This window comes from Gambusia affinis, linkage group LG09 (genome assembly GCF_019740435.1).
Source record: "Gambusia affinis linkage group LG09, SWU_Gaff_1.0, whole genome shotgun sequence".
In the NCBI taxonomy this organism is placed as follows: domain Eukaryota; kingdom Metazoa; phylum Chordata; class Actinopteri; order Cyprinodontiformes; family Poeciliidae; genus Gambusia; species Gambusia affinis.
In genome coordinates this window covers 7668969-7695548 of record NC_057876.1, presented here as the reverse complement: position 1 = coordinate 7695548, position 26580 = coordinate 7668969, and the positions used below count along the sequence as shown (strand labels likewise).

The 26580-nt window shown below is 39.5% G+C and overlaps 1 protein-coding gene across 5 annotated transcripts in view; it reads left to right on the top strand.

Annotated features, from left to right (window-relative positions):
- si:ch211-153b23.7 (TNFAIP3-interacting protein 1) overlaps positions 1-26580 on the top strand; it is a 46379-nt gene that overhangs the window by 14661 nt on the left and 5138 nt on the right. The window contains exon 1 of one of the 5 annotated variants that reach the window (XM_044127604.1): positions 17385-17441. The exons of 1 other annotated variant lie outside the window; for it this stretch is intronic. In XM_044127604.1, coding sequence (XP_043983539.1) covers positions 17386-17441 — 56 coding nt within the window. In that variant the 5' untranslated portion in view covers position 17385. Of the gene's footprint in view, positions 1-17384; positions 17442-21728; positions 21780-25596; positions 25873-26580 lie in introns of those variants that run through there. 3 more of the 5 variants (XM_044127606.1, XM_044127605.1, XM_044127603.1) reach the window with 3 other exon arrangements.

Sequence of the window (26580 nt, the reverse complement as noted above, 5' to 3'; positions counted from 1 at the left end):
TTTTTGAAAACCTTTTAAAACAGCATCGGACTTTTAAGCTTTACTGATCTTACCACAGAGAACATACTAATATACTTTTGCTGCTCTGAGAATCTCAGGGCCCAAAATTACCACTCATCTATGGAAAAAACACAAAAATGTTGTTGTGTTTTTCAGCTCATTCTCTTCTGGTTACTTTTAAGTGTTTTGATCTGCTCTACAGACATCCTGAGATTCTGAGATTGAAGTTAAACTTTGCTGTTTTCGGCTTGTTGATGCTTAGTGTAGTGATTCTCATTGTTGAACCGCCTACTTGAAGAGAAACTGCAGAGTAATTGAAGTGTCTTAATGGATGGAGATTAAGCTTTGTTTGTATTTCTCGCCATCTACCGATCACTAACTGATGTTGTAAATAGCGGCTAAATGCCTCCCTAAACACTTTATTTTAATCACATCGCTTTAAAACCCCAAACAGGAAGTTTTTATACAAATGTAATTTAAAGAAAGTGAACAGACCAGGTCAACAATGGAGCCGCTAGAGGTTTTTAAATCAATTTTGACATTTCTTCTGACTTTTGGCAACTATGGCAGTCCACCAAACCCTGCATTGTTTTATAAATAAACAAAACAGTGACCTTATAAGCCTGAAGCAAATTAATGTACACTGTAAGTGTCGTTTGGTTAATTACTTTACTATTTATCTGATTCTGATGCAGCAGAATGGATAAAAACCACATTTATTATTAGTCAGAACAATGCTCTGTGATAGAAGGCTAAAATGTTGCTTTTAACTGCTCCTATAAATCAGTGAAAAGCTTTTTGTATTTCACTGTGGGGTGGAGGTGTTATTCATCATTAGAGTTCAGTTTTATTGTCAACTTGGCACTCCTAGCAAAAATAAGTATTCATGGTGCACAGGCTCTTTTTTCTTTTATTTTTTCAAAAAGTTGCTATTCTTTAAGGACTTTCTTTACCAGTGGCAATGAACAGAAATGGGGAAAAGACATTTCAAAGGCAACCCCTCATGTTAGATCAATATGTCATAGCTTATTCACATGTTGATTGCATTTTTATTTGCAGTTTATTTTAGATATTTTTTTATTCTGCCTTCAACAAATAAGATGTTTGTGGCTTACAGCCAGCCAATAAATAAAAGGCGTTTTTGTTCCCTCCCAATGTAGAGTTTAATAACAGATGACTAAAACACGTCAAACCATCACAAAAGACAAACCTCCACCGTGCAAACATGTCGGCTAAATCTTGTCTGTGGGGTTTAACATGACTCAGTCGTTGTTTCATTTACCTCAAATTCAAAAACAAGCTTGAGAATCAGGCCAAAAAAAACATTTCATTCATTCTGAGATTGAACTTTAACTGTGATCTTCAGATTCTCTGCCAGTGGTTTTATTTAGCCTTGAATTTTAGCTCCCCACCCCCAAACATTGAGTTTAGGATTCCTGTTCGTGCTTTCTTCAACGGTGTGCTTGTTTTTAAATACTACCGTTGAACTTATGACATTCTCTTTGTATCAATAATCATTCAATCGTTGATCTGTGCCGAAAAATAATGCTCCACTATAATTATAACATCGATCTAAAAATAATTCTGACATTATTCAGAGCCATTCACTGAAAACAAATTACTACCAGGCTTTAAACCTCCCGACATATCACATTGTAATCATTAGCAAAGATAATGGAGCAAATTTCTAACCCATTTTGGACTGTTTGGTCTTTGCTATGCATCGTTATAATTGGGTATCTCAGTAGAAATTCATGCTGCGGTTAAAAGCTTCGGTCAATTAACCCAGACAACATGAGCAAAGACTGTGACCTTTGATAATTAAACAATGCGCTAAAACTATTTACAGCTCCTGGAGATAACTTTGGAATACTAATTAAGGAACCTAGATTAAGGATGAAGATATCTGATTTTGGTTTTTAAATTTTGAAAACACCAGCTCCACTGATTGTGCAAGAGGAATCTATGAATACAGATTTAATTTGTTCATGCTGACTATTTGCGTCTTCAGAGTCTAAGTATGTAAGCATTACCCTCTCTGCTTTCCTTACAAGCAAGTAAAATAAATTTACTCCAACTTTATGTCCACATGCATGTGAAATGTGCATAACACTTAAAGTCGCAGACATTATTCGCACGATGGAGCTTTTACTCATATTTAATAACATTGCTAAACCATTGTTTAGTGAAACATTACTGAAAGACTATATGAATATTAAACACAAGCCCACCTGTTTTTGAAGGAAGAAGCCCCTTCCTGATGCACTACCAGCTTTAGGGCATTTTGTTCTGGACTCATCACCTATCATAACTCTCACACTTTTTAGTGGCATTCGCTCTTCACAAGCACTGTTAGTACGTTTACCACTGTCTCAAGGCTTTCATTTATGAAGAAATAAGGCGATTAACTCTTTTCCCCACATGTGATTCAAAAATGCCAGGAAATGCTCCACAACATTCCCATTGCACAGTTATGCAGTGTCAGACAACAGCTCACACATCCACCCACCGCTTTGAAGGGTCTGGAAGCAGCACTTCCTCTGCTGGAAAAATAATGGCAGAAGTGGAAAGGAAGAAAAAACATGAATGTCAGCAAGGGCAGACCTCTAAAAGGTGAGTCTCACCATGTAATAGCATTGAATAAAAATACCACAGTATTGCTATATTTACACAAGAATCTAAGTATCAAAGCACCCATATGCTGGAATAATGTTACCCATCATCACAGTTATAAATGTCATTGTTATTTTGATTCTGGTACACAAATCTAAACTGTTCTGCTTGAGAAAATTAGCTCAAAAAAATGATAAGTTTCTCAGCACTTGCAATTGTAGAAATTTTCAAGCCAGTTTTCTCGAAATCTGTACCTTTTATTCTGGTAAGATCCCAGGCTGCTATAGCCACACACTTATAGCAGCAACATGTGGCAATAAAGCAAGCATTGCAAGAGAGCAAGCTGGCTTGTGTGAGAGCCACAGAAGTGTTGCTCACTGTGGAGAAAAATCTTTGAGATGCTCTGCTACATCTCACTAAAAACACTAAATATGCGGGGTTTTGTGTGTCTGTTCATAATTTGAGGTTCCACGGGTTTTTTTTACGTTGAATAAATCAAGAATGTTCTGTAGGAAATCATCAGGTGCGAGTCATAACATCTGTCAGCTTCCCATTTGAGTGTAACATGAAAATATAAATGGGAATGTCTTTACTCATATTGGTCTGTGGATTGTTTTCTGCACTTCTAGCAGGGGCGGGTTGGAGGTTTCTCGATCAGCCAGTCTGGTCCAGGTTGAACCAGCTGGTAGTTGGTACGTGTTTTCGTGCCCCGTAAAATGCAGCAGCAGTGTTACCCTCACAGCTGCAGGTTAGCTGAGTCAGTCTGATAGTTTGCATACAAATGAAGATATGAGCAGTCCCTCTCAATTTTAAAAAGAAACCTAAAGGCATTGGGTTCAATTAGCCAATATGTTATACAGAAAGGAGAGAGATGAGTGGGGTTGGATAAAGTAAGGAGGAAAAGAATTTAAAGTTGATACAGGATGCAGCCAAATTAACAGATATTTCCTGTGGTGGAAGGGTTAAGGTCAATGACAACATGGACTAAGCAGGTTAGCAAACGCTGCCTACATGGCTCTATTATCCCACCCCAGACACAGCATATAATATGCACTGATGTGTTCAGGAAATACAGAACATTGATGGCACATATGTTACACCACAGGTGTATAAATAATTATTTTACTTGTCCGATTAAAATCAATCCAATCTGGATGACTGGAAAAATGGCCCTCGTTTCTTATTTCAAATACAGAAATGTATATGTAGCTTCTTTTTTTTTTCCAGCTCAAGGAAAAAACAAAAGTTGGTAATCTATTTCCCATATATACTAAGCAATTTTCTTTGACTGATTTTTTTATTGTACTTGTTTCTCCATCCGTTATCCCACATGCTTCCTCTTGCAAGGTCTCCAGGGGGGCTTGTGTCTATCTCCAGCAACCAGGAGACACCCATGACGACTCGCTCTGGATAAAGGTCATTTATAAGATATGTCATGCCACAAGTATGTTTAAGGGAAAATATATATGTTTCTTATGTTTTCATTAGATTTTAACAAAATTTCTCTAGTTTTAAGAGGTTAAAATGCCTAATCCTAACGCCTAACCCCCCTATCACAACTTTCCCGATAGCTTTGTTTGTCAAAAATATATATATATATCTAAAACATTACATTTCTTTAAAATCACGGTTGAACTTAGGAATGTTTCTTCCAAAGATTAGATCACTTTTAGGGACTTGAAACTCAAAATGAACACAAAATAAAATTTCACAAACTCTGTTTTTATTATCGACAAATTGTATTCTCTGAGATTCTTTGTAAACACATTTATAGCACTGCTAAAGGCATTAAGATTTAGCCACAGAGGACCAAAACATCGGTTTCTTTTGGAAGACAACTAAAACAAGCACAAAAGAGTGACTGGGCACCAAGTGAAGATAAGGAATATTCTTACCACCTCTCCAATTTACAGACCTTGACAATCAAAAGGAGGCCCTGGTTCTTATTTTAAAGGGCTTAAAAATGGAATGGTGCTTTCGTTTCTTTTCCCTTGACCTCCTTTTATCTGCTTTGATCCTCTTGGTGCAATTTGCTTCAAGTACTCAAGTGTCTGTGCCCCTCACTTCATTGCTTTACTTTCATCAGATAATATGTGTGTGTGCGTGCACGCCTTGATGCATCTTCACTCCCTGGTTAATGTTTATGACTGAGCATTACACAGCTATACCAAACAATGGCTTGTGATTGGACAGTAAAGGCAGTAAAATGGGTCAAAATGGATCATCTCACAAAACATTGGAGTGTAAGAGAATCATATGAGCTGCTTTTATATTTTTAAAAAATGCCCCAGTATACAGTCAGAAGATTCTGTCATCGAATTTGCTATTCAAGTCTATGCCTCTGGTGATAGGTGACATTTCATTGATCCACTTCTATGTTAGGTAACAGGTTTGTTTTTGAATGATGCAGCATTGCATGACCAGATACTGAATTTATTTGAAAAGTATGTCTTCTTATTGTTTTAATTTCTTCAGCTGTTTGCATCTCTTCCTCTCCCTCCCACTGTAGTTGAAATATTTGTCTAAAGGTCTACCAGTGAAGCAAGAGATAAAATTGATGAGGGGAGCCATTATGCCCTTTCACTGAGACCTTGGACGCTCCTTTTCCTGAGAGCCTCCGGTGTTTAATTCCACCGATGCTGCCTGATCTCGCATGCACAAATAGATTCACAGAAGCACAGATGTACACAGGGAAACAAAATTTATTCTTCCTCCTCAGAGGCATGGACCTTGAGACGGCTGTGTTGAATGGCAGAAAAACAATGAAGCACTTTCCATCCTCCAGTGAAGTGGCGTTGCCAGGCAGCAGTGGCATGACGTCGTTACCTTTTCCATTCTACCTTGCTTCGCCGTGGAGAAGATTGAATGTGGGTTTTGTGAAAACATGTGAAGATTAGTGACTGAATGTGTGAATGTATGTCTGAATCTTGTAACAAAAAATTTTAGAAGTCAATCTTTTAGCAAATTCTTGGGGAAACTTGTTACTATTTGTCTTGCGTCACCCTTTCTTTTTTGATTCACAGAAGGAGGTGAACATTTACCAGACAGACTCAAAACGTGCAGTTTGGTTGACTTTCAATCTCAGCTGAGGCTACTCTAACTTGGTTATTTGTCCTGCCCTGGGATTGGCTGGTGAACTCCAACAGGTGTTTTTATTTTTTACTGATCGCTGAAATTTGGCACCAACTCTCGACAAAAGGAGGAGCAGAGGGAACGTAGAAAATAGTAAGACGGTGCTCAGGTCTTCCACAGTACTTTCTGTTGAGCCTTAGCTGAGGTTACTATAAAAACTGTGCCATTTGGACTTTGAGAATCACTTCTCAAGTGTGGGTACAATGTTTGTACTGTATGCACCCAAGCTTAGAATGGCCAGAGAGCTCTGCCTTTTTACTATGACTGTATCCGGCCTCTGGTTTCTCTACTACTGCTGCAGATCAAAAAGAGCCCAGAATCTTTCTTATTACTAATTAAAAACAAACAGGCAGGTCTTCAAGCTGCTGTGGGTCATCATTACCAGGCATTTTGGCAATGCTTTTCTTCTGCTCATTTCTATAAGGCCCTTGCTCCAAAGCAAAAACACTGTGTGCTTGGCCTTTAAACATGAGAATGGTCATCATTTGTAAGCAGGATGTTATTTTTATCTGACTGCAGGCACCAAGCTGTGACAGCTGCACTATGACTCTTCAGTAACATTACACCAATAAATATTACTGAAGACATTTCAATCATCTCTTAACCTCTAGTTAACCTCTAGAACCTTAAAAGGATCCAGGACTGAACATGTTGGCCTAAATACGTTGCAATTTTCCTATAACCTAAAGAATTGCTGTTTGTGATACGCCAAAACTCATGAATACTTCAAAAACGTATGTCTTTTGTTTTATTTTTCACCCATGGAGGTCGCCATTTTTTTCACCGATGGGTTGATGACGTGTTTTGGTCCATTCTGTAAACACAGGAAGGCTAAGTTTTCCCGAGTAGTTGTTTGTCATATTGCGTTTGACTGGCGTAGTTTTAGTTAATGGCTATCGGTTGCGATAAAAATAAAAAATAAAAATTGAGGCGAATCTGTACAATTTTCCATGTGAAAGAGGAAAGCGCAGCGCAAGAGCCGGAGAGGATTACAACATCCGAAGGACCTAATCTGGATCCTGAACATTTCTCCAGAATTCTCATTTGTACCAGCAGAACCAACAAAGGCTCTAACAGGTGATCATTACCTTGATGAGCTAGAAATAAAGGCAGAGCTGGAAGCTCTTTGAGTTGCTAACAGGAGCTACACTGCCTGCGGTAACATCACCGATCCGACCAGACCCATGGAGGTCTGGTTTTGGTGGTAACAAGGTCCGGTGTGACTGTTGCCACGCACCGAACTCTAAGCAGCACAGCTGATGCAGGACCGGACACAGAGCTACAGATGCTGGGAGAAATGTCAAAGACAAGCAGCGCAAATGTAGTTATTACTACTGGAAATGCTAAAGGAGCTAGAACACCAGTAATGGATGTGAAACCACTAACAACACCAAGCAAAGTTCAAACCCTAAACCGCTGTTGCCTACCTGAACACAGAGCTACAGAAATACTTACCGGATCACGCGGTCCGACCAGAGGGTCCGACCAGAGTGTCCGACCAGAGGTACGCGTCATTCATTGTTTCATTTGTGAGGCTGAAGCCAGCAGCAGCAAAACACCAGATCCTACAGCCAACTCTTCCTCTGTTTGGTCCTCCTCCTCATCACCTCTTCCGATTTCTACGTTATGATCAATTTCAATGCGCTCCGGTTCAAATTAAAAAGGTTTAATAACTTTACTCGTCACTGTTTTGGCTGGAGGAGCCAGGCAATTGGACCATTACATGTCATTTACCCAGAATACATTGCATCGCTAACAACATGTCGACGTCCCTGTGAAAATATTTTATCAAAATTTATAAAAACTAAATAACCAATAGTATTATTAATGGATTGTTTTTACGTCTAAGACAAATATTTCTTAAATAAGGTCTAGTCGTGGTTCCCAAAAATTTAATTCTCTTTCCTTTGAGAGACATACCCTCTAGAGGTGACTTTATCTTTTTTTTTTTTTTTCCTGCTGTCTTTAACATCTCTCTGGCTTACCCATTTTATCCTGGAGGCTGCTAGAGATTAGACAATGACAGCTTGCAGCAGTGAGGGTAAAACAAATCTGTTCAAATTGTTGCCAAATACAGACACACATACCCATGTGCAGCTGCACCATCAGCAGAAAGTAAACTTTCTAATAAATGTGCCCACTATGCAGGTTTTTACTCGATCACGAAGGTATTGACGCATTTATGTCAGAAAATGTGACCAGTGTGAAGCTTTTTTACTGGTTCTATAAACTGTCAGGCTATAATGGTTTATTCTTTGACCATTCAAACCATTTGAGTTTTAATAGTGGAATTATACTTCTTTTTTATTTTGTATATTTTAGGATTCTTCTTAAGTCAATCACAAATTATTAAGGTATAAAAAAAAAAGAAGAAAAATGAAGCCTAGGCGTAAATTCAAACTGGAAGACTCTCCAGCCTCGTCTGCATCATCCAATCACCGCATCATTTGCTGTCAGTCTATCATCGTCGGACCATGCCCCAACTTCGCCAGTCACCGATTGAACTCTTGCTTATAAGGACCTTCATCCATGAAGTCACCCGCTCTCCAGCCGTGCTCAACAGTTGATACACTTCCATGTCAGACTTTGAGTCCGATAACGCAGCAGGTTCCCTTCACTTCTCCCTTCTCCAGTGATCTCCCTTGGGGACCCCAGTCCTTCTACCTCCTCTCCCGCCCGGCTACCCGCCCGGACCTTCAGTCCCCTACTTCCATCCTCAGATCGAAAGGTAATCCCTCACCGCCAGCATCTGTTCACCCTAAGTCGCCTCGCTCGCTGCCCTCCTGCCTGTTGGAGAATCTTCGCCGTCTCCACCTACACCGGCTTCAGCCGGATTGCTGGATTGCTAGCAAGCAATCCAGCAATCCTCCGCTTATTCCAAGCGCCGCAGGGGCCGCCCCTCCTCCTCACAGTCTGCTCCGCACTTCCCCGGGTCGTCTTCTCATCCAGCTCCAAGCCCTCCTCAATCACGTGCAGAAGCGCCCGGCCCTTCTTCAGGACATCGCTCTTTCCCCTGTGCACGAACTCATCTCCTCGCCTCCATGGACTCCCTTCATCATTCCATAACCTCTCTCAACTCATCTGCAAAGTGCCACCACAGGTGCCATCGCCACATCTACACCTCCCTTCACTTCTGCACCTCAGCCCGCCCTTCAGCTGCCTCCCATGACTTTCACCCTCGGCAACACTCGCTCTGTGCCTGGTCTAGGTAAATGTATCTTTTGTTGTTCTCTTTCTTCTCATTTTCATTCTGCTCATTAGTTCTCCTACCTCCCTTATTAGGTGCGGCTTATATGCCTATATCTCACCCAGGCCAAAAATCCTGCAGGGGCAGTATATAAATCTTGCATTCCTTCTTCTACCTTCCCCTGAAGCTGATTTACATGTCACATCAACCGAACATTTTTCCGGCATTCTCAAATCATCAGATCCACGTCTCTCGAAAGACCGCTCAATCGGCCAGTTTTTAGCAGCATTTAGCATCTACAGAGACTTAAACTCCTCTGGGTGGTTCTGAGACAGATAAAAATCAAAAAAGCCAAAAATCAACAGACAATATCAAAACAGATCCTGAAGAAGTCCCGGACCCTGGCAAGGAGCCAAATAAGGATACAGACAAACAGTCAAATTGGGCAAAATGGGAGCAATTGTCAGTTTAAAGCAATTTCTTTGGTGTGCAAAGGCAACTTTGGGGCTCTGTCACGGGGGCCAAAAAATTCGGAATGTGGGGCACAAAGGTTTTTCAAATATCTGATCTGAAAGTGTTATTTTCAGGTTACCTCTCTGCTTTTTCTAAATTTCTCATTTGTAATAAATTTTTGGACCATAAAATATATTAACAAAAAATAATTAATTTGGTGACTTTGTAGTATATAGTAGATAATTCAAAGACACCCAAACATGATTAAAAATGTTTCTCCAAATGATCGATGTTTGCACCTGCTCTCAAAGATTTTCAGCTGCACACAGGAAGACAGATGTTTACAGCTTTTGTTGCCACCTGGATGCACATGGTTAAACATAGCCTCAATTTCCTCATCAGCAATCCAGACATTATTTTCAATGACTCAGAGTTTCTGGATGAGCTAAACCATCAGTTACTCAAGTGTTTGTGAGTCATCTTTCACTAAATAGCATTAGTCTTTTTCCCATAAACCTTTCCTTCCTTAATAGCGTTATCTCTGTAATATTTCCCAAGTTTCAGCAGAAGTTATATGTGCTATTTTACCATTTTAATCACGGATACAGGAGGTATTTGCTTGTGCAGCAAAATCCTTTCAGCTAATATGGAATTATGGAAGCAGATATTTTATTATAACACAGGATTGCAATAATAAAAGAATTAAATACCAAAAGAACAACACCCCGGCAGAAAGTACATAACATTAAACGGAAGAGAGAATTATGATAATATGTGCTAATTTTGTGTTAATGCTGACTCTGAAGTCTAGATTTTCTCACCTCCTCTGCACAGAGCTGATTTGTAGAGCTATATGACAGTCTCTGTTTGTGCCTTATCTCCTCCACACCATTCCACCTTGACTCAACTCCTTCACCCTGATCCCAAAACGCTTCTGCTTTTTCCTCAACTGTCCTTACAGAATATGGAGAAGTGGTGGGAAGTATCAGTAATGCATGGGTGCGGGTTGTATCATCAATGTGCAGTGAGGTTCATGCCAGGAAAGAACCGACTCCTCTGGAGTTGGATGTACAAATATGCAAAATCTCTAGTTAAAGTTATATTTCAGTTTTTACATTAGTTGAAACATGCTGCTGGAAAGATGCTGTTTTTAAAGGGACCTAACAATACAATACAAAAAAAAGGAATATTTCAGACAAGTAAAAATTTCATTTAAAATATTTTTTGACTGATTTTCTCTCCTCTTTTATTAAAACGACAAATTGTCTATGATGTTATCTTTACTTCTAGTTGAACTCTATGCTCTTCTCCTGTCCTCCTTTGTGTATATCTCCTCTACTTTGGTGTAAAAATCCTTGTCGGTCTTCATTTTTTTAATGTGTGGCTGCTTCAGCGGAGATAATCGCCAAGGAGCTGTCGTCCTGGACTGGTTCTGACTGTCTGAGGAAGACCATCCAGCAACATGCAGATGTTGTTGCTCACTGTCAGTACATTACTGTACTTCCTGTCTCACCACACATGTGTGTGGCCAACCAGAAAGACAAAATATGTCCCACACATTCATTAAATATATTATATTATATTATGAAACGTCATCATGTGTAGTAAGCATGGCCACATTTTTATATTTATATTTTCATTTTTGTTTTCTGTTGCATTTAAAAGTTCAAAGATTTAACTGTGAGGACTTAGATACTTAGAGTCTTGTACTGTGCCTCTCTTTCTGTGGAGCAACCTTGACTCAAAACAGTTCCTCTCTGCTGCACATCACAGACTCCCACTGGACACTCTGTCGTCCCCCCACGCTCTATTTCGCTTACAAATGTGAATACACTCTATCCCTCCGTATCCGCCTCTATACCATTTAGTGAGGTTATGTTCTGTCTGAGTGTGCAGCGGGTTTATGTACTTGTTTACCTTATCTCTGCTGTTCTGCATGAATGAGTAGATGTGAGTCTGTGTGCTGTAAAATTAAATAGGCTTTCTGAGAAATACAATAGCCTATGTTTTAGCAAATATTTTACTCCATCTGGGATCCCTCCAAGTAGAGCATTTGTCTGTGCCTGTGTTTGTACACAGTGTGGCAGGAGGTTTAGTTTGAAGAGACTAGACTTAAAGCTGCAGTAACTTATTAAAAAAATATGTTTGTTTTTATAACAGTGTCAGACAGAGTAGGAGCTTCTCATAGAGACAGAGGTCAATTTCAAGGAGTGAATTTGGAAAGTCATATATGTTGTAAGTCATGTTTGATTTAGAACATAACTGATAGCAATATAGTTACTTAATTGTGCTATAAAATGACACTATGTACCTAGAAAATACATAATAGCACCTCTTTAATGTCTGACATTTGGATATTTTTGAGTCTTCAGTGCCTTTCTTTTTCTTACAGGTTTGGTTGACATTTAATTTCTTTTATTCTTGTGACCAACGTGTAAGAAAAGGTCCAGTTGCAATTACAGCCAAGGTCAGTGCAGTGGCAAGTGCTGTGATGTTAAGATGTTGAACACGGCTCTATGATGTTCTACTTTCACTCACAGGAAAAAGGGAAGTACAATCTTCATTTCTTTTAAACAAAGAAATTATTATTCTAAAGAACTGCACCGCTGAGGCCAAAAAGCCCCTTTGAAATCACAGCTGTAACACAGCGATTTGTCCCTGTCAGTCAGGATGTGCGCATGTTTAATTTAATCCTTTTATAGCTGTATCAGTCAGCTACCATGGGAGCCTCTTCCTAATGGCTTTAACATAATTATTTGCTTTTACTATTTCCAACAGATAAATATTTGAGTCTACAAGTGCAATAAGTCCTGGACTATCAAAGAGTAGTGGAACCACACCGACCTTGGAAAAAATTTCACTTTTGACCTTACATTTGCGTAAAGTCATTATAAGTAATATTTCCCTTTTTTTAATCCCATCTTTTTCTTGCGAGGATACAACAAACACATAAAGTAAATAGCATATTATAGTATTGCCGGGTTTCAGATGAATGAATCGAATGCAGATGGAGGGCCGGATGTAAATGCAGCCCATTTGTTTCTGTTGATCCTGCATCAAAATGTCTAAAGTCTGCGTCCTGTGCGGTTGTTCCAACAGTTCTAATAGAGAGAAAGGTAAACGGGTTTTTTTTTTTCGTGTTTCGAAGGTAGTTGGTCTTCTGGCTCATCGTAATACATGGACTCTGCAGCTCCAGATAGTTATGTGGATCGCCTTGGTGCCGGGTAAATCCTCAAGATTATAAGATAAGTCTTTTTTACTGAGATAATACCGATCATACCCTAAATATGCACATATTTTTTCGAGATGCCTCGTCTGTTTCAGCCTATTAAGAGCATTAGCGTACTCGTTGTGATAAATTTTGCTTTCTTTTGAACGGGAGAAAGCCACTTCCGGACCTCCATCTGAATTTCGCGCATCATCGGGGTCATGTGTCTGCAACCCCGGAATAGTATAGTATAGTATAGTATAGTATAGTATAGTATAGTATAGTATAGTATATTTTAGCTGTACCATCTGTTAACAAACAGCTCAAATAGGTCACTGAATGTTTCAAATTAATATGACACACATAATGACAAGGATTGTTTTAAAACTTCTGTCTGAAACTGTTCAATGACACCCAGTCCTCATCAAGAAGACGTACAGTCAATGAAAAAAACACAAGGACATGTGCAGTAATTCTTTGGTTGAACATCAAGGCACCTCATGCACAGAGCCTTTCGGCGGCAGATGTTGTTTATCTAATCTTGCCAAAGCCTGATACACCACACCAGCTTTATAAATGGCACAATAAAGTAACACAGCAGCACTTCAGTGTTGCTTTTGTTTTCACACTCACCTTTTACAGCTCTATAGCCTATCAACCTCTCTGACTCTCTCAGCTCCCCAACACCATCTCATTCTGTTCCTTGCTGGAGTCTCATTAAGGGCTTACCCTGGACAAATGCCTGGTTGAGATGCTGCCAAACAAGGTGGACAGGTGGATTGCAGTTAAGCGGAGCTACCACCAAGGGGCGATGGTGTGCCACAAAGCATTGCCCTTATATACCTTTTATTCCTTAAACTGGGAGCAGAAAATATGTCTACGTAGAAACATTAGGGGCCGTTTACACATGTGAGATAAAGTAAAGGAGGAAGCTGTGAGGTATAAAATCCAACTTCACTTGACGTAACGAGGGAGCAAAGGTTGAAACAGATGGTGAACAGATGGAGAAGGGAGGGAAGAGAAGAAAAACGTTGCAAGAGAGGAGAAAGGGCAGGATCGGGGGTGAATCCATCAGCCCCTTCCTGTGAGGTGTGACAGAGCGCAGGACAGATAGATGAATGCCTTTAGGAGTGGCTGCTGAGTGGCAGAGCAGCTGGCTGTTGACGCCGCCATCTTTTGTTGGATTCACGTGGACGCCCCGCACGCTTTCGATCACCCTCAGCCACCCTTGGCTAATCACATCCGTGAAAAATCTTGTTTAAAATTCACAGCAGGTTCCATGAATGGGAGAGTAATGGGAGGACCAGGCAGCAGTGCAGACGACCACAACATTGTTTTGAACAGGATTGATGCTGTTGTCACGCTGGACTGTTTTAGGGTTTCACCCTGGCAGCTACCGGAAAAGGAAGTGTATGCATCTGAAGCTTTCTCTGTGTTACATGAGAGAAGCCACCGGGTGAAGCATGAGTGAATATTCAGTACTGGACTGAGCGACCAGACTCAGCAAACTGGATGAAGACTCAGAGGAAGAAAAGCTGGTGTAGAAGGTGAATGGTGTTCAGGTCCCGCCTGAAGGCCGCGAGCCAAAATCCGTCACTCTGGCATTAATTATATTCTCTATTCATTAGCACACACCCTTGGGACTGCTGTTATTAGACACAGCCCAATTAAGCCTGCAGTGAACCTGCAGCGAACTAACGATCCTGAGGAAGGGTCTGTCACATGAGCAAGAAAAGCAAGAGGGCCTAGAAAGTGCTTCCATCAACTCTTTTTCCTGGGAGTAGAGAGACAAGGAGCAGAAGGATAAGAATGATGTAACTGGAAGGCATGTCTTAAAAAAAGACATTTGCAGTGAATATGTATTGTGATTCACTTATGTCAGATGAAAAAGTGTTTGTCTTTTGAGAAGGTGTTATAATGTCATAATATTTGAAGAGAGGCAAGTTTGACCCCAACTATATTTTCGTCCCACACAAGAACTGGATTTTCTGAGAATTAATGCCAAGTCAAGACCAGAGTGTATCAAGACCAAGACTTTTAGGGTCAGAGACCAAGACCAAGAGAGGTCCAGACCGAATCAAGACCGAGACCAGCGCCCCACGCTACATGACACAATAAAATGTGAAATATGATCAAAATTGCATCTTAAATTCATCTGAAAGATTCACATTCCCACAAAACAACTGTTGCTGCTTTGCTTCCATCTCTGTGCCACAATCCGCTGAGGTCTTGTCCCATCCCTAAAAAGATAACGCTCCGGGCGTGCTGTGGTGGCGTAGGGGATGGCGCGACCCACGTTTGGAGGCCTTCAGTCCTCAACGCGGCCGTCACGGGTTCGATTCCCGGACCCGACGACATTTGCCGCATGTCTTCCCCCTCTACTTCCCCCTTTCCTGTCAGCCTACGGTCATATAAAGGACACTAGAGCCCACAAAAAGACCCCCTGAAGGGGAAAAAAAAAAAAAGATAATGCTCTGGGCCGTTACCCATACTGCCCATGTCAGAAACCACCACTGTCTACACTATTAAACATAACAATTCAGGCTATGTTGCTCACTTTTCTATGCTGTGACATCTTTTCAGGACGCCTCCTAGAGCTTCACTCTTTGTAAGCTGCGACAGATGAGTCACCTGATCTCAGATGAGCAGAAGACAAATGAACAACACGTAGGTTCAGGATCTGGTAGTAAGTTCAGTTAACTCTTCAAATCATAGTCTGGCTTTTACTGTGAGGAACTTGCATGGTCATAATTTGAATGCGGACATTTTCTCTTGGTATTCCACTTCTGTCCTCAACCCATAACACCTGCCTGTCGATAGGTGACTCTAACTGGTCCTTAAATATGACTGTCTTTATGTTGGCCCTGTGATGGGCCAACATCACATGTCTACATCTTGTAGACATAAAAAGGCAGAGAGCTGCTGGGGTCAGGTGAAACACATTGGTTGTTTGGCTGGAGGTGAATCACAGTATCAGCACTTCCTCGATTCAGACCCTGTATCTTTACAGCATATCTTCGGTTGGGCTACACATTGACTAGCCCTGTCAGCAAGCTGGAGGGATGGCTCTTCACAGCAGTCTGCTCCACCTCTTCTCCTCAAGCTCTCAGGTGATCTTTGCTGGAGGCTAAAAGGTAAAAGCAATCCTTGTGATGGGTGCAGTCACTACTATTTGACAAACTAAGACAAGGACACCAACCATACCTTAATCTCCACATATCCTTAGTCCCCTTTGCCACCCTGCTGGAAGTAAAGTTTTATCTTTTTACCTTTGTGTCTTGCTGTTTGGAGGTTAAAGACTAAACAAGACAACTATCCAAAGCAATAACAATCCTATTTATATGCTAAATAGCAGGTCATTTTCCTTGATTGCTTCAGACTATTTGTCTCTCAGCGATTTAATCCTTTGAGACTATCCAATGTTCCCCTCATTTCTCTAACTATCTCTGGTAAGCTTATGTGATCTTATTGATGAGTACCCGACTCCAGTGACTCTTTTGGCTGATTATGCAATTTTCTCTCCAGTCTAATCCAGTTAATGATCTGGGGTTTTCATGTTTATTAGGCAGCGTAGCGTCATTTATCATTTCTTGACTCGTCATAAACAGGAACATTGGCTCTGAGCAAATAAAAGGTGGGGCTCTCTTTCAGGAAGTTGGTAAAAATAACAACTGCATATATTTAACCCACAGTAGGCGTCTGTCTCTGAGTCATTAACCTGAATCTCTGCTAAAAAGAAGAATCCCCTGAAATAATTAATTCGGTGAAAGTTACAGATCCTTCTTTATTCATCAACAGGTAGATTTTCTCCCCTACAAGAAATAATTTAGTTGTTTTTGTGGCTTATAGGTCAAAAGATACTTAACTCTAACTTGAATCTAAAAACCATTTACTTTGCAGCAACTTTTGAAGGAGTAAATTATTTTTAAGCTAACATACCACAGCCAGAAGAAAAAGCACATTACTTTTCAGTCTTATTCTCTTCTGGGTCACAATACTGTAACAAAATCTGGTGAGTCGTTTAAAATTGACGGCAATTTATAATGTTAAGGCTGATCTGAACCTTGACATTATGGAGGTTCAGATGAGCGTAAAACCCTTTGCTTTAAAGAATAATGTAAAACTTTATACTTTCAAAATGGGAACTTCTGAAAATTACAGAGAAAAGTTTTTTGAATTGAGTTTATTTTATTTATAAAAATAGTCAAATTGATTTAACAGGCGAATAGCTAAGAGTCCATATTTAGATAATCACTCCATGGATGATCATATTTCATCTGGAAACAAGTTATTTGACCCTAATTAACACAGAGCAGCTTCTCATTTGAGCATGTGGGAAGACACATCGCTCTGTCTCAGAGGAGTCACAAGAAAACATCTATGATCACAACTGAAAACACCAAAAGTGGTTTAAGAATTACTAAACACATTACTAAAATCTGGAAGGATAGTGAGGAAGAAATGTGCTTGGAAAAACAAAACAAAAAAACAAACAAAAAAAAACCTGGAATGATTGTAATAGGTGATCACTTGAACTCTTGATGAAATCTAGTGGTTAGTAATTGAGACTTGAATGCTGGCAACACATATGAACACCAATGAAGGGATTCAAAGATTGATTTGAGGAACAGAGGTTGAAATTGCAGGAAGTGAGGTAAAGTTTTCAGGTTCATACTAAGAGAAAAATGCAGAGTGTCTGTCTGGCAGATGGAAAAACAAAATAGAAAGAAAAAAAAATATGGTTATAGAGGAGCAGGGAATCTGCTCCTCTATAAGCTCTACCTGATTGGACATGATGAGATCCAGCTGGATAACACACCTGTTGATCACACCCTGTAATGAAGTAAGGTAAGAGAGACACTCATCTCTTTTACATGAAAAACTGATAACTGTGGTAGAAAACCTGAGTACTAAAACTCAAGATAAATACATCTTATGAAATTATTTAAAGTTTAGTAATATTCTGCAAGATGACTTCTTTTTTTTAAAATGTTTTTTGCATTGCTATGTAGAACTAGTGAAAATATCTTTGGAAAGCGAAAGTCCTGTAACTAAAACATTCAATTTTTGACTTTCTTTTTTTTTTCCCCATATAATAGAAAGTCACTAGTTAAAATAGAGCAAAGATAGCCTTGCTGTGCAGGTCATCTTGATCAGACTAGGAAGAGGATGTATGGTTTTTAAGACAGAATCTAAATTTTATGTTTGCCTTTGAGCAGTCAGTGCACCACACTTTCCCCCCTGACATCCTTTATTGGCTCCACCCCCATACCATCACATATCTCACTGAATACACTTCAGCCAGCACACACACATTGTATCTTTCTATCTTCACAGGGACTTATCAATGACTTCCATTCATTTCTATAGTCTAAGCCTGACCTTTACTCTAAACCTAAACATCATCTGAACATCCTTAAGCCTAAGTCTAACCTAAACTCAATTCACACCTTAGTCCTAAACCTAACCAATAACCCCAAAAACAGCACCTCTTGTCATGGGGCTCAGGCTTTGGGCCCCATAAGGATCAGTGAGTCCTCACAACATAATATTTGTTGGGAAAATGGTACTTACACTGTATCAAATGTACACATATATATACACACACACGCAGTGTTTTGTAAAACCAGGACTGAGAGTGCAAACATACTTCACACATCAGGAAATTCCTATTCACATTACTTCTGTTCTGTAATGACTGCACGCTGCTCCCAAATTGCAATAGTGGAAATTTCTCGTTGTATCAGCAAGACTCTTTAGCTCTCTCTATTCATCACACGGCTGAGCTATTGTCAGGCAATAATGGTGTGGAAGTGTGGCATGTTAGAGAGCTGCTTTAGAAATTTGCAGTGAACCTATTAGGGACTTATTTAGTGAATTTGAGGTCTTCAGGTGAGGGTAGACAATTGGCTCTGTAGTTGGAAATCAAACCTGTGATTTGACTATTTTTGATCACCTCTGATGTCTTCATGTCAAATTGCTTGGGATGAGTTGACCTTTCTTGACTGCCTTACATAGAGATGTATCTGATTAAGTTGGATTGTCAATGATTTGGTTAATCAATTAAAAAAAAAGTGAAACGCATATTCATTATATGTTTATATACAGTGGACCTCATGGTTCTCAGGAGAGTTAGGGGCCAAGGCGCCCACAAACAGTCAAATATATCTTATTCTGCACCAACACGCACTGTGGAAACTGTGGTGAAAGTTGCAGATGGTAATATTTGTTGTAGAGTTCCTCAAATCCAGGAGTTGAGGTCTGATGTCCTGCAACTTTTAGCTGTGTTCCTGGTTCAATACAGCTTAGTCAAATGGGTGACCTTCCTCAGTATCCAATTATGTTCTGCCTAGTCCTGCTAATGACCTAATTACCTGACTCTTTTTTTTTTCTACACAAGCTTAGGTCCTTCAATATTTGCAGCAGGATGCTCCCAATGTTCCATTGGTCCTGAGTGGCACATTGGTGTGCCGGGGTGCTACAATGAAGGTGCCACACCTGATAAAGTCGTAAAAAAGGCTGATATTGGTTGATAAAGGCTGACAATACTGAAGGAGATTCATTGGTCATCTATTTGTCTGCACCTACCACAATACCAATGGTACCAATACCTAATTGCGATGGTATCAGAGTGCTTCACTGAACTAAAAGCCCCAGAGAATACCGGTACATGGATTATGATCACGAGAATGACGAGACAAACCCAACAGTGCAAACCAGATGAAGGCTGCTATTACACCTACCTGGGCTTTTCTGACACCTCAGCAAAAAACACATCTATGCCATGCTGCATTTATGCAGTGACTCATTCAAAAGGAGCTCAGGCTGGTTGCACAGGACATACACTGCACGTTAAGTATAGTTTGTATTAAGATTACACTTCTGCTTTAAAACATCCCTTTTATTTAGAGCTGTTCACTGACTGCGAGTCATAATCTTAAAAAAGGACAGAAATAAACACTTCAAAGATGTTTGCAACGAATCTGTTGAAGTTTAATTTAACAATTCATGATAAATTACCCTTTTCGGATATTCCAATCTGCTAAATTTCATCTGTGCGTCAGAAAGAAAAAAGCAGTGCTTCAGTAATTCATTGGTAAAGTACAGAAAAAAATATAGCCCAGGGTCTAAAAAAGCCTGAGCTGCTAAATGTTATTTTTAGTTGATTCTTTCTCCTGACATCCTTCCAGGAACTGGGCTGCCCTTCATGTTCCTTTCAATCTCACCCTACCTCATTAAATTCAAATCTCCAGCCCCATGTGACCATAGACATTGTTGCGAAAAGCGGTTAAAATGAAATCTTCTGGACGCAGCCTTCTGTGATGTTTCGAGCTCTTACAGCCTCAGTGCCTGCACACCCTCTTTTGCAAGAGATATTTTCATTATTTACAGAAACCTGCCCCACAGATTTTTGTGCTGATAGACATTTGCGTAACTAGACGCTCTCTCCCTTTTACGTTCTTGTGCAAGGCAATGATATAGGCAGAGCCGCTTCATCTCAGCGCCATTTCTAATTAATTGGAAAGGATCCAAGCGGCGTTTCAACACAATATTCCATCAAACTGTGATTTTGATTCAAAGTGTAAAAAGCAGAGCCGCATTACGGTTTTGTCTTTCTGTTGCTTCTGTTTACTACATACTATTGTCAACAAATCCACATTAGGGTGTTGTCCAGATGACTAGATGACATCGGTATCGTCTTTCTGACTCTGAAGAAAAAAGCAAAATGAACACCCAAAAATAGAGGACAAAAAGAGGAGTAGCAAGGAATGGGAATGATTAAAACCACCAGAGGGATACTGATGAACTTTATTAAATTAATCAGATTATGTTTACTGCCTGCAGTACATTAAAGATCTGCTGCTGTTGTATCAACCTTCCAGAACCTCTCAGGTCTTCAGGTTCTGGTTCTGGTTCTGCTCTGCACCCCAGAACCAGAACCAAACGAGGAGAAGTGGCATTTAGCATCTATGCACCACAAAACTGGAACAAACTTCCAGAAAACTGTAAAACAGCTGAAACACTGACTTCCTTTAAATCTCGACTAAAAACCCACTTGTTTAGAGTTGAATTTGAAACGTAATCAATTACAAATTTATTGACGGAACCTGACTTGATGTTGTGTTTTAATTATTGATTCTATGTTGCATTGTGTTTCTGTGTTTGATTTGATGTAAAGCACTTTGAAATGCCTTGCTGGTGAAATGTGCTATACAAATAAAATTTGATTGATTGATTGATTGATTACAACAACCTCATGTAGACAGTGAACAAGACCTTTGATATATTGTGCAGTGGCTGGCCAGGAATGAACTTATCTTCAAAGATTGTACGTCTGTAATTAGCTCACCCAAGGTAAAGTGTGAAGTGGGGTGGTATTTAGTCTTCAATGGGTGTATGAAAAGCTCATGGAATAGACTAGGGATTTGTGATTAACTGGGTAAATTAATAACAGTGTCAGGGGGTTGTTACAAAGTCGGCGCTCAACTGAAATTGCACAGCATTGGATTTTCAACAGTTGCAAATTACCTTAAACAGACTAAAGACACCCATTAGCAAATGCCATGGCACGGTTCAGTGATACATTTAATTGCATACAACAACAAAAAAATGGAAGATTGCAGCACAAAAATAAATTGTTTTAGAATGTATTGACAGACCTCCATTGGAAGAGCTGAATAATGTTCTTTTGATGACATTTACTGACTGCAAAGCTTTTCATTTACTCAACCGTCATCCTTTAAAAAGTCATAAAAACAAGTTCTAATTGATACAGTCAACCAGAAATTAGTCATATTCATCATCTTATCTTGACCTCACCAAAAGGAATCTATTTTCAGATTTAATCAGACCAAAAAAAGAATTAGGATATGCAAACACCTAAAATAGATAGATATACTCCCTCCAGGCACGCCAGCAAATGATTATGCTTTAGTTTCTATCTTGTATTCTTTTACTGCTGCTTCCTAAAGTCCATTACAAAACAGACACTGAATGGTGCATGGCAGAGCTCTCCAATCTTGTTTCCTAGGGTCTATCATCCTGTAAGCTCTAGACATGTGGCTGCGATCAAACAACTGTTTTAAATAAAAGGATTACCAACAGGTTTCAGCAGAACTTGTTGGGATGCTGAGAAGCAAATGCAGTCAGTGGAATCATGTCAGCTGGAACAGGCAAACCTCTAAGGTAAAATCCACAGTGACACGGATATTTTGCAAAATTTTGATTCTCTGCTTCCTTTCCACCTCTTGTTCACTAACACACACAGTTTTCTGTTTAGTGAGGAAAAAAAGATTTTGAACCCTCCAAGAACCCTAAAAAGAAACAGGGTTCCCTCCTCTAGTTCTTAAGATAACTCTTAAGATACATGCTACAAACATGGCATTTAGATTACAGATAGTTGCTTGTACACCAGGACATTCACAGACTAATACTTGATTGTCTCTATGCTCTTAATTCCAATTAGGATCAAATTATTTGAGCACATTTGTACAATTTCGAATGGGCAATGTTTTGGAGTTGTTAGCGTTCTTGCCTTGAATCAAAAAGGTTTGACCTGAGCCAGAATACAATATCTTATTCACGTGTGGGCTATCTCTGGATATTATGGCTTCACCTCACAATCTAGAAACATGCACATTAAATTACATCTCAGTAATTTAATTGCATGCATGTTTTTGTGCCCTCTATGTTGACTTGTGTCAAATAATACAAGGATTACCTGGTGCTTGTCAAAGGGCATAAAAAAAATCTAAATATGAATCTGATAAAACATAAACAAATGAACTTTTCCTTGTGTGTACATTTTCCAGCTGAGCGCTCGATGATGATCGTACTTTTATTATAACTAGAAGTTTTGTGAACAACCTGTTACCTGAAATTGTTTTTGCCCTACATATTTACATTGTTTTTAAAGGACATGCCTAATAACGCTCTCTGTTGTCTTTATGTCTGTATGCTAATCAACTCCAAGTGTTCAAACTGTATTTAACATTTACACTGTTTTATGCATATGAAATACCTTTTTTGTTCTTTAGAGCTGCTTATTGTTGCTCTGTGGGATTTAATCTCAGTACTTCCTTTATTTGGTATTCAGTAGTTCTCCTGTGCTGTTCCCAAATCACCAGTAGCACATGCTTTGTGCTCTAAAGAGAGGGAGTGAGTATGTGAGTGGGGGTGCAGGTTGACCTGTTTTCTGCCCCATGCTTGACTTCTCTTTGTCATTTGCAGGACTGAGCATGCTAATACACTGAGTTATGCAAAAAGATCATTGCATCTAAACAGATTCTTCTCAACCACAGAAACGAGGCACAATAGGTCTCTGTTATTTTCCAACAGAAAGAGATGTGGCTAGTAAATGCTGAGTACTGAGTCATCGACCCAACATGACTCTGTCAAGGAAAAAAAAAAAGCTAAGACACTGATTGCTGTTATTCCCATGAGCGTTTGAAAACCCAGTCCCTTTCCCCTTTCAGCTAATGAAGAATTTCACTCAGACACATGGGAGAAGTCGTAAAGAAGGCAAACCGTCCGCCACTCAGTCGTCCTCACTCCATGGGACACTCACGATTCCTCTCTACGATCTCTTGTTAGACTAAAAATCAATCCCTGCATTGAGTAGCGGCCCATTTGTTCTTGGCTTTGACAGAGGCTTGGGTCAATAAAGGCAGTGCATTGCTACTCCCTCCCACCAAAGCCTGTGCTTGGCAAAGCAATTCTGCAACGGGCGTGCATGATAGATGGCATAGACATGTGAATGGGATCACTGAAGCAAGTCAGAGTTAGACTGGGCAGCACTGAAATATTTTTGTTGCCTCTTCTGCTTCTATATTATGGCATTTCACCAAATGGTGACACGACTGCAACTACGATTGAGTAATGTTTCCTATCACTTTTTTCACTTCCTAGTCTATCCTAGTTAACCTTAATCTCTTGTCAACTTAATTAAGGAGTCAAGGTTTTGTGTGTGAAGGAAGCTCTACATGCTAGCCTGACTATCCTTATTCACCAGAAAAGGTACAACATCATCCAACATTTTAAACTACAATGTTTCATGCTTACCTTCTATAGCTAAAATATATTTGTTTCTACGTCACATAGAGGAAGCTTGTGAGGAATGATGTAGATTTTTTTTTTCTAACCTTATTCCAACATCACGATATGATATACACATCTTACTTTTCTGTAGCATAGGAGAAAATCAAAGATTTCTATTTAGAAATCATTTGCATACACAATTGGATCACCAGCTTAGCCAGGCAGCCACACATATTTGGACTTGCTGTAAAATAGTGTTGCAACTTTAATATGCCACATATACCACACATATTCAGCCCTACAACAAAACTAGAAAAGTACTTAATGACTCAAGTGTTATTTAATATGATGCTATACTATATAGATGTTCACTTTTCACTAATGAAAATTCACTGACTTTGGCCTGCTGTATGCCTAAAACTCCAAATGACATCAGTCCAAATTCGGTACTAATTCATCAATTTTCCCCCTGCTGGTGAAATAACACATGACAGCCAATAACTAGGTATAGAAATATCAACAGAACAAGAGGGTGATATCTTGTCCCAATGCATCCTCTCCTTACTTCACAGAATATTGAGAAATGTATACCTTTCATTCTAGTAGACATGCTGTATACAAATAAGAAATGCATAAAAACTTAGACACGTCCTTATAACATTTTAGTTCGCCAGATTCAGCCTGTGAATTGGAATGGCTGATTTCCTTGGAAAGCATCTTTGAGTGTCCAGAAAAGCACTACAACTCTGATGAAACTCATTTAGGAAATTGCTTTGTGTTGGTTATTCTACTTTTAAGAAAGTGTTGCTGCTGAGCGGTTCCTTTACATTAGTTACTTGCATATGTAGTAATATGTAAAATCTGAATCTTGGAATGTAGTTTATACAAACAGATACTTGTAAAATAATAATTTTTTTTTTTTTTTAAATGCTCACCCTTTTTCAATTCTAGGGTTTTGTTTGGATCTGCTTGCATGGTCTTTGCCTAACCAGCCATCATCTCCATTAGTTTTGCCTAAAAAATAATTGCTTTAATTACACAATCAGCTTGGTCCTTGACCAGGAATAATATCTCTCACTGTGTGTTCATCAAGTTAAATCAAACTAATTGTAAAACAAACTAACAAACTCTAAATTTTTCATAAATCAGCGTGTGAGCCTAAGTGGAATCCATCTCATGTTTATGCAACAGGAGTTTTAGAGAGAGCTTTGTCAGCTTTAAAGAAGCCTATTTTTATGTTAGACACCACGCTGCATCTACTGTACCTTTACTGGCTAGTAGACTGAGTGGTTCTTTAACACTCCTCGTTGCCCTGAGAGGCCTTGAATCTCTTTAGATTTAAGTTGTAAGACTAAGAAGGTTAGAGTGTCCTCCAAGCAAAGTTGGCATTTTAATTTCCTTCGTGTAAGTAAAAGACTGCTCAGCCAGGCTAAGAGGAACATAATTAACAAGAATCTTTTAATTCATTTGTTTGTCCCTCGGAAGGGAGCTCTGCTTCAGTAATTAACCTGCTGCAGTTTGCCATCCTCTCCGCCTCACAGTAATGAGCAGACAAGTGAATGCCGTCCTGGCCCTATCATTAAGTGACATGAATGAATGTGTGCATCATGCATTATTGTTACTGTTATCATCATCTTTTGCAGAAACTCCACATATTTAATTATGTTTCCAACCCACTTGTGGCGTTTTAAATAACTCAGTAGAAAACAGTGCACAAGAGCTTTGCTGGGACAAGTAATAACAAAATAAAATCACCCTGAATGGACTTCCCCATGCTCTCCAAATGATGTACAGTCAATTGTATAAACATTTCAAGGACTGTCCGCTCACATAGTGAGCAAGAGGTGCAACACGTGAATAAGTACCCACAGAGGGACAGGCCCTCCTTCACATCAAGCTGAAACAGCAAGTCCGTGTCACTTCCTTTTCCTTGCGTCATGTGGCTCATGGTCGCGGCAGCTTCCTCTTTTGCTTTACATCAATACTGACGGCAAGTGTTTATGCTTTTACCACCACATGCCGAGCCAGGAGTTGGTGAAAGAAGGGCTTCAACGAAGACTTGCGCAAGGACTTTAGAAATGTCGTCGGTCATGGACGCAGACGTGTTGTCATTGTCGTCTTCTTCGTCATTTCCAACCTCATCAGCAGCAGCCGTGGCAGGAACGCAGCAAGAAGAGTCAGCTAAGGATGATGGCAGTCTTCCTCAGAGCCCAGAAGAACACATATCTACTAAAGAACTATGGTTTGTATATAACAGGTGTATTCCTACACTTTATAAGGAACACAGGAAAACTTAATGTCTTACAAACGGCCTGACTTGTTCTAAAGGATGAGATAAAATCTTTCCTTTCAAGCTGTTGGGCTATGTTTTTTTTAAAAAAGCATTTTGTAGAAGTTGTTCTTTTATTATGATTATTTAACTCCAGTACTAAAATAGTCTAATATTATAGACTGACTTTCATTTTCAGACTTTTCTGTTATCAACATTGTTTTACAAACAGAATGTTAAAAGAAAAATTAAAAAAAAAACGGATAGATGCTCGGACAGTTGAGTGTAAAAGTTCACCTCCGTGAAAGACGGGGATGTTCGGGGACTTTGGAGTTTCCCATGAGGTCACAACAATGTAGGCTTCAGTTCACTGTTTCATAAATCCCACTTGACAGTGCTGTAAAGATAAGAATAAGTTTTGTACCCTTAAATCTGAAACGGTTTGTCTTAAACATCATAAAAATGAGTCTTTATGGAATTACACTGACGTAGCTTCACTAATTCAAGGAGTCCTGAGATGGTTTAAAAATAACCATAGCAAAATAGTGAAACGCCAAAACTCAGTTCCCTTTTAGGGGTTTCAGCTGAAGTCGTCACTCCCTCTACTTCTCTAATATGTAACTTAATTAACATGGCTGCAGAACAGCGGCATTGTCTCCTCTATCCCCATGCTGAACAACT